The sequence below is a fragment of the Brachyhypopomus gauderio genome, chromosome 6 (genome assembly GCF_052324685.1).
Source record: "Brachyhypopomus gauderio isolate BG-103 chromosome 6, BGAUD_0.2, whole genome shotgun sequence".
NCBI lineage: Eukaryota > Metazoa > Chordata > Actinopteri > Gymnotiformes > Hypopomidae > Brachyhypopomus > Brachyhypopomus gauderio.
In genome coordinates this window covers 17918723-17935013 of record NC_135216.1, presented here as the reverse complement: position 1 = coordinate 17935013, position 16291 = coordinate 17918723, and the positions used below count along the sequence as shown (strand labels likewise).

The 16291-nt window shown below is 43.2% G+C and overlaps 1 protein-coding gene across 4 annotated transcripts; it reads left to right on the top strand.

Annotated features, from left to right (window-relative positions):
- The first annotated feature begins 48 nt into the window (after window positions 1–48).
- pdpk1a (3-phosphoinositide dependent protein kinase 1a) lies at window positions 49–16268 on the top strand. Of its 4 annotated transcripts, none has more exons than XM_077009269.1 (14): window positions 49–128; window positions 9850–10046; window positions 10259–10301; window positions 10422–10559; window positions 10686–10830; window positions 10986–11083; window positions 11405–11480; window positions 11604–11672; window positions 12104–12200; window positions 12569–12742; window positions 12944–13161; window positions 13488–13545; window positions 13722–13874; window positions 14946–16268. In XM_077009269.1, the coding sequence occupies exons 2-14, from the start codon at window positions 9870–9872 to the stop codon at window positions 15099–15101; spliced, it is 1602 nt and encodes a 533-aa protein (XP_076865384.1). In that variant the 5' UTR covers window positions 49–128; window positions 9850–9869; the 3' UTR covers window positions 15102–16268. The 4 variants fall into 4 exon arrangements, with proteins under 4 accessions (XP_076865384.1, XP_076865386.1, XP_076865383.1 ...); XM_077009271.1 differs by having other exon boundaries at window positions 54–122; XM_077009268.1 differs by lacking the exon at window positions 49–128 and adding an exon at window positions 7855–9462.
- Window positions 16269–16291: the final 23 nt, after the last annotated feature.

Sequence of the window (16291 nt, the reverse complement as noted above, 5' to 3'; positions counted from 1 at the left end):
CTATAATTAAAGGTTTATTATCACACGCTCCTGTGTCGCTGCGTGCTGAGTGACGTCACCATGCCCGTGTTTTGAGGCAAAGCTGCGTGTGAACTTCCATGGCGAGGACCAGTGATCGGACAGTAAGTGTGAGTAATCGGCCTTCTCTCGACACACTAACGTCAAGCAGCGGAGACGGCGGCACGGAGCGTGGCGGCTCAACACCGTTTGATCTGTCCAACTGACTAACGCTGCAGGACCAGCTGGCTAACTGCCCTAGCGCGCTAGCTAGCCAAGCAGCTTGCGAGTGTTTTTATGAAGTCGCTTTATTATTATTTTTGCACGTTTACACATTTTGCATCCAGTGTTTCTGTTTTCCCATTACACACTTAATTTGTCTAGTTTATGGTGGGAGCTTAGACTATAACGTCCGAGTTCCCCACAGTATGAACAATTTGGATTTGCTGCATGTCTCAACTTATAAACAAACAGCATGGTGTAGTTCACTGAGGTTAGCCAGGGCTAGCTGTCTAGCCAACATTGCTAGCTATTGCATCTTTTAGGTAGCTTTTTTAATTAATTGTAGTAATCGTCCATTTAACCTGCTAAGTGAGTGTTTTTAACTGGCTGGGTTAAGTTAACTAGCGAGCTGTAGCGTTAGTTCCTGTCCGAAACCTGCTAGCTAGCTGCAGAGCTAAACATTACACAGAAAAGAGTTCACAGAAGAAAATTGTAAACCCTTTTAAAACAGGAAGCTCATAAAATGTCGCTAACGCATGTATACCACTTTAGTTCCAGTGAAGTTTAGACAGCTCTGCTGTCAGCGCTCAAAGCTGCAGGCTGGCGTTAGAGTGTTGATTGTTGAATTGTTGAGTGTTGATTGTTGGCGTGTTGATTGTTGGCGTGTTGATTGTTGGCGTGTTGATTGTTGAATTGTTGGCGTGTTGATTGTTGGCGTGTTGATTGTTGGCGTGTTGATTGTTGATTGTTGGAGTGTTGATTGTTGGAGTGTTGGTGTGTTGATTGTTGGCGTGTTGATTGTTGGCGTGTTGGAGTGATGATTGTTGATTGTTGGACTGTTGATTGTTGGACTGTTGATTGCAGTGGTGGACAGTAACTAAGTACATGTAATTCGTTACTGTACTTTAAGTAACATTTCCATGTATCTGTATTTTACTCAAGTACTTTTATTTGGTAAGACTTTATACTTGTACTTCACTACATTTCAAAGTGAAACTTTTTACTTTTCACTTCGTTACATTTGCAGAAACATCTCGTTCCTTTTTCCTTTTTCAACGCTTAATAAAATACCGAAAGGTCAAAGTGTACCATGTCACAGACTAAAACCAATCAGCGCTCAGTAAGAGATTAAGATTTGTACGCTAAATGGCTGAGGATCTGACATGGCTGCAACAGATGGCTTCCCCCAACACCCCTGGCCTTATTTAGCCAAATTGTTTGAATTCCTCGAAAAGAAAAATGATTCATATTCCTCCTCAGTGATGGCTTAGTTACCTTGAAAAAGTAATCCGATTACTGATTACTCCTTTTAAAAGTAACTTTGTTACGTTACTTGATTTTAAAAGTAACTACGTTAGATTACAAGTTACTTTAGTAGTTTCAGCAACAAAATAAAATTTTCAAATACTCACTTTATTGGAAGTGCATTTTTAACAGTAACAATGTATTGAAGCAGGTTCGGTAACCGAGGCACAAACTGCTTAATCCAAAAATCCAGAGGAGGGAAACTTGATTGATAGCGCAACTCTGGCGTGCGCAGGCCCCGCCCACCCCCAGTGTCACTTAAAAGGCTAAGAGTGGCCAAGTGTCTGTCCATTAGGGAATTCACCATTACGAGTAGTAGTCGCTATATCCTGACATTACGTTTGTGTAGCTGCGCGGTATTATTTGTACATTTATTTGTAAACGTAATACAAGCGAATTGTTCAGTCAGACAACTATTTGTTGTGAATACCATTACAATTTCAAGCATTTTAAAGTAGGCTACGTTAGTCAAAATTCCAGCACTTTTCAAACGTGGAACACAAAGCAACATTAAAATTCTTCAGGTAAATGTTCCTTCCCCTGTTTTTGAGGGTGTTTCTTTATACTACCACATATCATTTCGGAGAACATTGCAAAAAATGACTTGTAAAACGCGCAAGTCTCACAGGGTCGCGCGCAGCGTGCAGAGTCGAGCGCTACGGTCAGATACAAAAGTAGAACTGAGCCAAGAAGAAAGCAAATATATATATTTTAGGGAAAATAAAAATAGTAACGCACAGTTATGTGGATAAGTAACTTTAATCTGATTACTAGACTGGAAATAGTAGCGCGTTATATTACTCGTTACCGAAAAAAGTGGTAAGATTAGAGTAACACGTTACTGACATCACTGTTCCTCCTCTGCATTCCGAAGAACACATCGCTGTCATCATTTATGAACTCGCCGTCAAACTTGAAAAAACACATCGAAGTAAGTTCGCCATTAGATGACTACCAACAGGGTGGTTTATATACCCCGGTTACATTGAAATTCACTACATTTAACAGATGCTTTTATCCAAAGCAGTGTGCTAGTACCCAAATTGCAATCTGTGGAGATGCTAAGTGCCAGTTTAACACAGGAGACTCCCACATCAAACGTTAAAGCCGGGTACACATACACGTGAATTTGGCCAAGCGAAGCGGACTTCGCAATTCTTCGCAAGTCCCCCCCGCTCAACAAAATACACTCGCCACCGGCTCCAGGTTAAAATCTCACCCCAAGCGAACGTCAAAAGTTGGCAACCCTGCTAGTTCTAGGTGCTAGAGCTTCTAGCTTCCCTGTCCCGCCATGTGGTGGACAACGTATAACCTCAGAAAAAGTCCCCCAAGCTAGGACTAAAGTGGCCGGTTCGAAATTATTGTTCTGTTTGGTGGTGAATTATGTTTTCATATTAAACGGTTTGTCTACTTGTCTACCTTTCTAGTGTGAATTATTAATATGGATAAAGTTTGGAAATGAATGTCGTGAGGATAATATAGGCTAGTTTTGTGTATTTTGTGTTTGCTAGGCAAATGTAAGGCACTGTTTCCTGTTCACCTGTTGATTGAGTAGGCCTAGGGGTTTTGATGTGACGCTAAGAAAAAAAAGGTTTTTACTTTTAATACTTAAGTATTTTTGAAGGCAGATACTTTGTACTTCTACTCAAGTAAAAAATTGAGGTGAATACTTTTAATTTTACTTGAGTAATATTCAATGCAAGGTAACTGTACTTTTACTCAACTACATAATTGGTGTACTTCGTCCACCACTGGTCGATTGTTGGATTGTTGATGGTTGGATTGTTGATTGTTTGTTGGATTGTTGAATTGTTGATGGTTGGATTGTTGATTGTTTGTTGGATTGTTGGAGTGTTGATTGTAGGAGTGTGCAATATGACGCTATAAAATCGTGAATGGCGATAACGAGTGGAGAATTGCAGGCGATCTACCAAATTAGAGAAATCGTATCACCTTTGCCAATCAGCGCAATGACTTTTTTTAATGCTGGTTTCCACCGATGCGGCCGACGTAGGACTGACCAATCACAGCGAACTGTGCGTCTTCCACGCCTCCATGTTGTGTTTACGTTCTTTGCAATGTTGTCCGAAACGATTTGTGGTAGTATAAAGAAACACCCCTCGAAAACAGGAAGGAACATTTACCTGACCAATTTTAATGTTGCTTTGTGTTTCAGTTTTGAAAAGTGCTGGAATTTAGGCTAAAGTACTTGAAATTGTTTGTTTCACAACAAATATCTGTCTGACTGAACAATTCTCTTGTATTACATTAACAAATATGAGCCTCTTGTAATTCCAGGACGAAACATGAGAGAACGTGAAGACGTTAAGAATGGGCGTTTTGAAAATAAACAAACATTAAATAATGTGATAAAGAAACAAATTATTTCGAATAATTTCGACTATATGTATAAATATTAGAGGTGTGCCAAAAAATCGATTCATATATCAAAAATCGATTCTCATTTACTACAATTCAGAATCAATTTTAAATGTCCCAAAATCGATTCTAAGTCGTGGTGAAGTCTCGCGTTATGTAATTACAAAATTATGCGAGACTTTACGCAGCAGGTTCTGGGACACACTCGTGTGCGGAAAGGTTTCAAAACAGATGGAGGAAAGAGATAGTTAACCTTCATTTAAGGCAAAAATATGGGTTCATTTTGGTATTCACGAATGCCAGGGAAGACCGAACTTGACACAATGTAGCTCGTGTGCAAGGCGTGTGTAACGCGGTGAGCATGGGAACGTACACACCTCATGAAATAATATAGAGAAGGGTGGACCTGAGTGCCGGCTCGCAAAAGCAATACATTTGACACTTGTCAAATGTATTAGCGAGACCCAGAACGAACAAACAAAACAACGCGGAAGACTCAACTCAAGAATAGAAACCAAAACCGTGAGGGCATGGAGTAAATAGAAACAAAAAAACAACATGGAAAATACAACGCGTGAAAAATAACACTCAACCATAGAGAGAAGGGAGAAAGAAACAAAATAACAACAGTAACTAAAAAACGGCGCAGATAAATGCAACGTGAAAATGAAACCAAGGACGCCAGAAGAAGTAATTGGCAAAAAACGCCGCAGCAAAATAAAACCCTTCCCAAAAATAGAGTCAAAACGGATAGGAAGAAATACAGGATTGGGAAAACTTGAGATGAGTCAGGAAGCGACGCAGGAGATAGATACTCGAATAGCGAGAGGTGGCAAGACACCATTAAACGAGAAGCAATCACAGAGAAAGCAGGGACCTGGCTGTGTACGACTCTGGTGCCCCTAGCAACGGCTGGGGGAACTGCATCCGAGCTTTCAAAATGAAGCTAAAGAATTTTGGTAACAACAAAAAGCATTTTATTTTACCAAAGCACATTATTTTTGTTAATTAAATGTGAGACACTTTATTTTCTGTATTTGTCATTCTGTCTTGCAAAGCAGACTGTAGTAGATCATGCAGATTTTATAGACTGAAGCAGAAATTTTTATAAATCAAATTGTTTTTTTAATCGAAAATCGATTTTGAATCGAATCGTGGCCCCCAAAATCTGAATCTGTGACGGGTAGGGTGAGCGAAAATAAATGGAAGCGATCACGCCAAGTCTCAGGGAAATAGGATGGTTTAATATGTAAAGTGCGCAAACCAAAACCCGTGAACTGATCCGAATTAAGGATATAATAACCAGCGGTCAACTGGTACAAAGACAAGACATATATAGACGAACAATCGCGACAATCGAACAATGAGACGGATCGCGGGCTTCGCCCACCTGAGGGACGAACACAACACCACACCCACAGGACGAGCTGCTGCTGTAGACGGGGGCGACCAGTAGGGGGCCGCCATACCGTGACAGATCCCCCCTCCAAGCCGCACTCCCCTCCACCGGCTGTGCGGCCTACAGCGGTAGCACACAAAACAAAGGGACAGGCAGGCAGGGACAAGGGACACCCCCTGTAGTCCCGGAGCTGTAACACACAACACAAACACAGGTTAGCTCACCTACCTGGGCGGGACCCTGGACCGACTGGGCCGTCAACAAGACAAAACCACGCCCCGGTCGGTCACAGGGCCCTCACGCCCTAACCGGCATTAAGCCGCTTAGCCCCACAGGTGCGAGGACGACGGGCCACGGCTCCTTGTCCGTCCGGGGTGTATGTGTGCAGGTTACCTCCCGGAGCTGGCCCCTGCCTTCTGCTAGGGGCCACCCCAGCCTCCTGGGGAGTCAGCCCCTGCCGGGGCCTGACTTTACGAGGTGGACTCCTCCACCAAACCCAGGAGCGCCAAAGACCGAGGCCCAGAGCACCCTTATCGCGGGCTGGGGAACAGCCCCCAAGGGCCTCCTGGTCACCCCGAGCAGGAGGGAGGATCTCCATCTTCAGCAGGAGCTCTTCGGACCAGAGCCCTATCGTCCCCAAACATCCGGGGGCCCCAGCCCTCTAGGGAGGGGCTCTTTCCGATCGGGCTCCGGTCACCCCACAACATAAGGGGGCTCCTGCCAGCTGGAGACCCCCACAAGGTCCAGGACTGCCACGATCCACCGCCAGGGAGAAGCACCTGCACATAAAACATAAAATGCACACACACACCCACACACAACAACACAAAACATAGACGCGCACTGCCCTGATCCCCCTTACAATGGGGGAGGGGTCTCCGTCTTAGCAGGGGACCTCCACCTGCTCAGGAGAACCCCCCACGTTCCTGGTCAGGGCCTCCCTCAGGAGCGACCATGGGACCATCACTGGTCCACCCCCAACACACACTCAAGGGGGAGGAGCATGTGTGGAATTACACAAAACAAATCACGCAACACGCTAGGACAAAACGAACACGAAAAGACAAATGGACAGGACCAACATACGCGCGCTCTGTAAACGGTGACGCAACCACTCCGGCTCGCAGTCGCTCCCCAATTCCAACACGGAACACATGGGGAGCGAGGCGACAAAAGCGAGTGATACTCGCGTCACGGTCCACAGGGACGCGCCTCCTCAGCTCGCATTCGCTCACAACATACAACACAACACAGAGAGCGAGGCGACAATGCCGAGAGGCTCTCGCGTCTCACACGCACAACATTCAAACGTGTGCGTGCAACACGCTTCGGTCCCGCTGTCCACACACACATTACGACAAAAAAAACGAAACGCACATCCATAAAAGAGGAGCTTTAGGGGGGTAACGGACTCCAGTCCTCGCCGTGTTACAAACAATACACTAGACAAACGAACATCTAAACACGGCGGGACGAGTGGAGACCGACCCAGCTCACTCTCATACGAAACATACAACACCACGCAGACAAACACTTACCACGAGATATGACCACGAACGAAGGAGAAAGTAAAGGAGACTGGCGGCTTCCGAAAGAGGCTGGTAATTCTGTGACGGGTAGGGTGAGCGAAAATAAATGGAAGCGATCACGCCAAGTCTCAGGGAAATAGGATGGTTTAATATGTAAAGTGCGCAAACCAAAACCCGTGAACTGATCCGAATTAAGGATATAATAACCAGCGGTCAACTGGTACAAAGACAAGACATATATAGACGAACAAACGACCCTCAGGTGAGACGGATCGCGGGCTCCGCCCACCTGAGGGACGAACACAACACCACACCCACAGGACGAGCTGCTGCTGTAGACGGGGGCGACCAGTAGGGGGCCGCCGTACCGTGACAGAATCGAATCGAATCGTGAGATAATAAACGATTCCCACCCCTAATAAATATTTAACTTAAATTGTATATTAATATAAAAATAATATAAAAATATTGTATATTTAGTGCAATAGTGCACTTTATCAGTGTCACTCATTAAAATCTGCTTAGAAAGAAAGCGTTGTAGCCCCCCATTTTTTTTGGATGGAATATCGTGATAAAAAATCGAAATCGTGATTTTATGCAAAAAAAATCATGCTAAAAATGTTTTTCCATATCGCCCACCACTAGTTGATTGTCAGAGTGTTGATGGTCGGAGTGTTGATGGTCGGAGTGTTGATGGTCGGATTGTTGATTGTTTGTTGGATTGTTGATTTGAGTGTTGGAGTTTTGGACTGTTGATTGTTGGAGTGTTTGATGGATTGTTTGATTGTTGGATTGTTGATTGTTGGATTGTTGATGTTGGATTGTTGATTGAGTGTTGATTGTTGATTGAGTGTTGGAGTGTTGGACTGTTGGAGTGTTTTTAGTGTTTGAGCTGAGGTTATAACATTTATAAACAAAGCAGTGAGCTGTGGGCCAGACCTCTACACCGGCGCTGTAACGCAAGGCTTGGCTATGGTTCACAACTTCGTCCTTCACTAAGGGTTGCTGAAGTAAGAAGTTAAAAGAGTATGTCTAGTTCAACTTAGGCCTTGACTCCACATCATATTGAATGTATTTAATATGAGAACCATATAACGGCAGCACATATACTCGCTTTATGTTTGGAAAATAATGTATTGATTTAATAATTAATCTGGAAAGTGCATTGTTAGGAGTCTGTATCTGAGTCATGTTAACTACAGGGAGTAAAATTAAGAATGAAGCAAACCGGTACTTTGCTTGAACTGTAATTCCTATCCTAATGACTTCTTGAAGCGGTAAGTATGCGGTATGTAAATATTTATAGCACTTTTCTCAAGCAAGTCTCAAAAACCTTTACAAAATTATTACAAATACTACACTAAAAAAGACAATACAAACAATTCTGTATTCAACAAACAGTACACATGGAAAATTCTGAAGTACACATTGAGACGAGTTACATTTTGCTTTCTTTCATTGATCAAGTAATGCGTTGCTGAAATAATGAGTGGGGGTGGCTTTGTCATACTGAAAGATCCTGCTTTTAGCTTTCTGTGTGGCATGATTAGCAACGTGTGGCACTTGGGGCTGTGTGGTCTGTTTCCTCAAAACATTTAGCTTTTTTAAATTTAGATTAACATTTTTCTGAGATGTGCAGCAGTATTGTAACGCTAAAAAACTTTTATTTCTTTTTTTAATTAGACTACATATTTAATATTTTGGCTATAGCAACTTCTAAACCCTTCTTTGATTATTAAAAATGCATATTTCTGTTTGCCTGTGTAACCAACCAGTAAGCCAGTAACTGTGTCATTGTCTATACAATCTGCTAGATGTTGAACATGTGATTTGTGTCTGACTCAATGATTTGTGATGGGTGTTCCATTCTAGAACACAGACATAGAATGTCTTGTGTTGATGGTGGGAATTCTGATTGGGTGGTCCATATTCCCTAGTGTTCTAGAACACAGGAATGGAATGGGTTGTGCTTGTGATGTTGATCTGATTGGGTGGTCCATATTCCCTAGTGCTCTGACATGGAGTGGCTCGTGTTTGTGCTGATGCTGCTTTGCAAGAGACATAACATGTAGCATGAGCGTTTGAGCACTTCTCAGATTCTTAGAGTGGGATGATTGGCATGTGATGTTTCATGTAATGTGTGTTCTTTTGAAAGGCCTGGACCAATGAAATGTGAATGAGAGATTTTTTTTTAGGTTGTGAAATGGCCTATGTCCTTGTGATGATGATGATGATGATGATGATGATGATGATGATGATTTCATCCAGTTCCATGTCGAGGGACTCCTTCTGTTTTGTGAGGAGCACCGTGTGTGTGTGTGTGAGAGAGAGAGAGAGATAGGCATAGGCGGGGGCTGGGGGATCAGGCTCCTTTGGTTTCTGTGGTTGACTGTTCTTGACAGGTTATTGTTGTAGGGTGGGGCTCTCACTATGGCAGGTGTCTGGAAAGTACCAGACAGCCACAGTAATAACAGAACCTCTCTCAGTGCATGTTGTTTTGCTGCGCTCACAAACAAATGAGGACTGATCAGCTTCATGTAGGGAACTGGGGCTTCCTCCATTTGCAGGACTACCAGCTCGAGGCATTAGAATGTTTTCTTTTTGTCCCGTCTTTATTTGAGTTAGCAGAAGGTAACAGGGTTTATAATTATTAGTACTAGTATTATTTGGAGAAATGATCTGCTGGTGTTTCACTGATTTGTGTTTTGTGAGGTAAATGTGGTGGATAAGGGACATACCACCATTTTCTTCTTCTGGTCAGATTCCTCTCTTGGTTCTGCATGAATTACTGAGGAGATATTTTCTGGTCCTGTCTCACAAGTTAAAGATGTGATGTTTTAGCTTGCTTGGCAGGTTATCATTTCTAGCGTGTTATCGATGTTACTGAAAATGATTTGTAGCTTTATTTACCTGTGTGAGTTGCGCTACCCACTCACTCGCTCAGAGCTGCTTCTCTCTCAACTTTCCTGTTCTTTGTAGGGCATGAATCTATGATTAACTGTGTGTGCTTGTACCCAGCCCGGCGTGCCTCCCTCTCCATGGTGAGGGCCCAGGTGAGCTCCAGCCGCCAGCACCTCGTTAGCATGGAGACCCCTGGCGGCCTGCCCGGACCCCAAACACACATGCCGCCCGACCCTCTACCCTCACAACAACACAAGAAAGGACCAGAGGACTTCAAGTTTGGCAGGATCATCGGGGAGGGGGCCTTCTCCACGGTGCGTCAGCTTTCTGTTCATTTGATGCTGCAGCTCACTCCTTGGGTATATTGTTAATTTAGTTGTCCGTTAAAAGAGGCGCTTCAGGTGAAGATCAAATATTTCATCAGGTGCTTGCTGTGGGTTTTAGCATTTTTTTATTGGTTGGACAGGTGCTTTCTCTTACATCGAATTAAATTCAATTAAATACCAGATTTTCTTCTTTATTGCAGGTTGTGTTAGCAAGAGAACTGTCAACAGGAAAAGAATACGCAAGTAAGGCCTATCTGGTCAAACAATGTCTAAATAGTGCGCTGTTTATGAACGATGTTACTCTTCAGGTAAAAGACAAATTTGTTTAAATGTGAATTATTATTGTTATTATAAATCTTTTAGTCAAGATTGTGGAGAAGGTGCACATTAGGAAGGAGAAGAAACAGCACTATGTGAAAAGAGAGAGGGATATCCTGTCAGGGCTGGACCATCCGTTTGTTGTAAAACTCTACTTCACATTTCAAGATGTTGAAAAATTATGTATCCTTTTTGATATTGTAAAAGGTTGTTCACGTCTACACCAAAAACTGGTGTACTGAGATGATGATATTTTAATTTAGTGTTTTTCTCATCCTGACCACTGTTTGTCCTTAACCTGTTGGTCAGATTTTGGGCTTAGTTATGCAAAGAATGGTGATCTGCTTCAGTACATTCGTAAAATAGGGTCGTTTGATGAAGGCTGTACTAGGTTCTACTCTGCAGAGATAGTGTGTGCTCTCCAACACCTGCATTCACTAGGAATCATTCACAGGTGATTCAGTGCTGCAGGACTCCGGTACTGGAGGTTCTGTGTAAATATTTATGAAATAGAGTTAATATTTTTGGAGGGGTTTCTGCTTGTCTTTTTTTCTTCTGGTAGTTTTGGCTGTTTTTGACTGCAGTGTGGTGTGTTTTGCTCTCTCTTAGGGACCTCAAACCAGAAAATATTTTACTGAACGAAGAGATGCACATTCAGATCACTGATTTTGGAACAGCAAAACAGTTTTCCTCCGACAGTACTCCAAGTAATGTTGAATCTTGGCTTTAACTTCCTTCTTCTTTGGGTATCGTTTGCACCACTCCACTGTGGTTAGCTTACCTTCACCTCCCTGTAGGTCATTGCCAAACCTTTGTTTTTTATTAGCGACATTAACTGTAGTTTTCCTCTCAGCACCAAGATAGTAAATAGGGTCCATAGTGCATGCTCTCATTTCTGGAAGAGAAGCCGCGGTGCCCATAAGACGCTGCCATGTTTATACCAGTCAGTGAGGGCCCCGTGCCCACTGTGGAGCACTGTGTACTTGATAAGCTGTTTGTCTATGACTGTCCTCTGTCTGTCTCTCCAGCAAGGGCAAACTCCTTTGTGGGAACCGCACAATACGTTTCTCCAGAGCTGCTGACCAGAAAGTTGGCCTGTAAGAGGTGCTTAACTCAAACCCTCAACAACGTATCTCTCGTTCACACATGACTTTTACATTCAGTTGTAGAAAGACACAAAACCAGCTAGTTTTGTGTTGTGTTTTGTGTGTGTGTGTGTGCATTCAGTTCGGACCTGTGGGCCCTCGGCTGTATCACGTACCAGCTGGTGGCAGGACTGGCACCTTTCAGAGCAGGGTGAGTCATAGCTCCCCTCCCACCTCCTCCTCTCCCCTACCTCCTTTTCTCCCCTCCCTCCTCCCTCCTCTCCTCCCTCCTCTTCTATCCTCCCTCCTTCCTCCTCCCCTGTCTTCATGGCGTCCCCAGTGTTGTGAGAAAGGCCAACAAGACTTCTAGCCTGCTCTAACCAAAGTTGTTTTCCCTTTAATATGAAAAACGTGTGAAATAACAGGAAGTAAAGGCTTTGGTGTTTATGGTGTGTAGTGAGTCTGAAGGCACTGAGAAAACCCCAACCACTGCATCACGTGAATGGCCATTGAAAACAACACTCAAACACCATGTGACTGCTTTCACCATGCTGATGTACTTAAAGAACTCTTGATATCAGTAATGCATCAAGCCACCATACGACTGAAAGGTTTTCTTAATGTCTTTTCACATCTTCCCAGGAACGAGTACTTGATATTCCAGAAGATTATTAAACTGGAGTACGAGTTCCCAGAGAAATTCTTTTCTAAAGCCAAGGATCTGGTGGAGAAGCTGTTGGTGAGTTTGCTCGTGTGTGGCCACAAACCGAGCACTGTGCATTCTGCCTCCCTGGGGCAGTCATGGTCTGGTGGTAGGGAACTGGTCTTGTGACCGGAGGGTCGTGGGTTCGATTCCCAGGCCTGAGACCATGACTGAGGTGCCCTTGATCAAGGCACCTAACCCCAACTGCTCCCCGGGCGCCAGGCTGGGGCTGCCCACCACTCTGGGCATGTGTGCACCACAGCCCCCTAGTAATTTCTAGTGTGTGTGTGTGTGTTCTAATTGCACAGATGGGTAAAAAGCGGAGGACAAATTTCGATTGCGGTGAAAAAATTGACAAATATGGCACATTTACATTAAATTGCATTTCAACATTGCTTCTGTAGTGCTTAGACCCTGCGCACAGGCTGGGCTGTGAGGAGATGGGAGGCTACGGTCTGCTGAGAGCTCACGTCTTCTTTGAGGGCATCTCCTGGGAAGACCTGCACCTCCAGACTCCCCCGAAGCTCACTCCTTACCTACCAGCCATGGCAGAGGATGATGAAGACTACTATAGCAACGTGAGCGTATTTTGTTTACCATGCAGACAAAATGAGTTTACCGTGTAGACAAAGTGAGAGTTATGGGCGTCAACAAACTATGACCCGGTTTCCATGTGAATATATTATTATATTCAGTTGTGAGAGTGTTTACCATCCTCCAAATGTGCAGTCCCCTCTCACTCCGCTCTCAGTAGCTGAAATGGATGTGTCATTTGGCAGTATGATGACCTCCTGAGCCAGTTCGAGAACATGGAGGTGGTGTCTTCTGCGCTTCCACCCGTCCTCTCCGTGCCAGCCTCCATGTTCCGCCAGAGGTCCAGCAGCAATATTGAGCAGTATATCCGTGATCTGGACACCAACTCCTTCGAGTTGGACCTGCAGTTCTCCAGTGATGAGAAACGACTCCTCCTGCAGAAGCAGTCCACTGGGAACCCCTGGTAGGTGCTGGAACCGTGACTTCGTTGGCCAGTGGTACTTTTACAGTTTGTTCCGCTGAGCATTTCATAAGAGTAATTGAGTATGTACAAGTATTTGCATTTTTCCCAGGCAAAATTAAAGGGGAATATGCTTTTGGCATCAAGTTAATTTTTTTCTGCCAATGAGCTAGAATTCAAATCCCAGTTGATGTTCAGAGATGTGATTTATTCATTTTAATTTCATCTCCTGATTGGACATTATTTCCCTGACCCTACTCTGAATTTAGACTGAGGTCAGTCAATAACCCATCAACCTATACTGTCCTTTCATTTCATTTTGTTTCAAGGCACCAATTTGTTGGAAATAATTTGATACTTAAAATGGGTCCAGTTGACAAAAGGAAGGTGAGTGATTTTCCTTTAAATTCTGTATGTGATGCTTTGTCAAAACAGTGCGTAGTTTGAATGTAAAGATATTTGCTTAAAACGGCACAGCATAAAGTGTGTTTGTGCCATCGGATTTAGAGCGCCCTCTGTAGTCTGTGTTTCAGAAAGGCGTTGACCTTGATGTGACCTCACAGGGACTGTTTGCTCGGCGGAGGCAGCTGCTGTTGACGGAGGGGCCACATCTCTACTATGTAGACCCTGTGAACAAAGTCCTTAAGGGAGAGATCCCCTGGTCTCCAGCGCTGCGTCCAGAGGCCAAGAACTTCAAGACGTTCTTCGTCCACACGGTAAAGTTGGACCTCTTGTTCTCTTTCGGAACATCTCTTGGCTTTAAAACAAATTCACTACACAGATGTTGCCTGGTATAAATAAGCCTCATCGCTTGCTTAAGGCGTTTAGTGGGTGTGATTATTATTACCTTTTTAATTTAGTTTTGTTTTTTATTATTTTATATTTACATGTGTGTTTGGAAATTAATCCAGAGTCTTTTCAGTTACATGTCAACTGTGAATAATCATATGCAGTGCCTGTTTAATTCACTTCCAGTTCAATTTGTTTAACGTTCATCTGCGAAAGCTGTCAGCTGTCTCTTCACCAGAGTCATAGACGTTAACGTCATTTCAGTAACAAACATGGCAGAATGGCCAATCTTTTAGCTGTCATTATGGAGGTTAACGTCATTTCCGTCACAAGCGTGGCTGATCTATTAGCGGTCATCTGTAACGCCAGGGCAGTGAGCGATGAGGTGGGTGCATGTGCTGAGCAGAGCAGGTTTATTAAGGGCTGATCCATAATCAGAGTCAGGGTGACTGTCCTGGGTCAACAAGCCAACACTGAGATTCATAGTGACTAACAAAGAGAAACTAGGCAGAAAAACAAACTGGAAATAATTTACAGGTTAAATAGACAAATAACCAGCCCTGAACAAGACAAAGAACAGTGTTTAAATACACTGTACTAACAAGGAAACAACTAGAAACAGGTGCGAATGATAATCATGGGGTTACAAATGGCACGGGAGTGGCAGGAGAAACACATGGGGAACCAAAACACAGACACATGGCCACAAAAGGTGCGCTTGACAGGTGGGGGCGGCCATGACATCATTATAGAGGTTAACGTCATTTTAGTAACAAACATGGCCGGTCTATTAGCTGTCATTTAGCTAATTTTATTCTTCAAATCCACAAGTTTAGAAACGATGCAAAACTGCATCATGGCTACCTTAAAGTTGTGGTACAGAAAATGTTTATGTACATCATTGGCAATTTTGTTGTTTATTTGTTTATTTACTCTTCACTCCCTGTATATGAAATGAAAGCCCATTCACTCCTGATCTCTGATTGCTCCCCATGCAGCCAAACAGGACCTATTATTTAATGGATCCCAGTGGAAACGCAGACAAATGGTGTAAGAAGATTCAGGAGGTGTGGGGGAAGATTTACCATAACCATCAGACCACGGGAGGACAAGGAGCTGCGGGACGAGTCCTGCTCTGTCAGGACACCTCATGAACTGATCTTAAATTTCCTGTAAGGCTATTGTAGCACTTTACAAGGGTCACATTTCAATATTAAGGTCATGTTCTCTCATGTATGTGTATCCTCTGTGATTTTATGCGCTAGCCCCCTGCTCTGTGGGTGATGGTAAGAGTTGGGATGGTGATTATTTATCGAGATTGTGGATAACTGTGTGTGTGTGTGTGTGTGTGTGTGTGTGTGAGAGAGAGAGAGAGAGAGAGAGAGAAAGAGAGAGAGAGAGAGAGAGATAGACAGTGAGAAATGTATGTAGTCAGTTTCCTGGTACCTCATCAATGATGGGAGGCTGTGCTGAGTTTGAGTTTCAAGTCTGTTACCACTGAGTCATAGGGAAGGTTTTTCTATGACACATTATCTTCAATATGTTGCTGGGAAAAAACCTACTTACTGCAGTTCATCACACACCTCAACTCTGTACACGCTGATGCTGTATGTTGCCTTTGAATTGGCTACAAACTAAAACATAACAATCAGATAAAAGTAAGTTTTGCACTTGCAGTATAGGTGAACACAAGCAAAGTTATACTTGTTTAGGTACGCATTTTTCATTTTCATTCTGTGAAAGTAGCCATTCTCAAATGTAAATATATATTGTACATGCAATCTTAATATTGAAATGGTTAACTCGGTTCCCTCCAAAACTATGGCAATGTTGTTTGTTTTGTTTCTTTTGTTTTGAGTTTTCTGGTGTGTGTATTTGGTGTTCTACCTGGTCTGTGGCCGATTATGACTGTGATGTACATATGTAAAATGAACGTAACACCATGTTACAGGGATACAGGGATCTTTTATATTTTATTCTTATATGAGGTTATTTGCTGACAGTGGTTCAGCATGCTGTTTCATGTGTTATTTAAATTCTAATATATGAACCATGTTCTAAGAAGTCATCTTCAGGGGCCCTTCCGTGTGTGTGTGTGTGTGTGTGTGTGTGTGTGTGTGTGTACTGAGGTACAAAATAAAGCCTCTGATTGAATATTACTTTTCTTTTCATTGGACTTTTCCTATTTGGTAATTGAATTATTTATTTCAAATGTAAGATATTTTCTGCTGGGTGTTGTGTGCTTATTTCAGTTCAGTTGAAGATATGTTCCACATGAACTCAAGGCCTGTAATAAAAGGATAATGCTATTTTAGAGTATAGTTCTGCTCACTGTCAGTTTCTT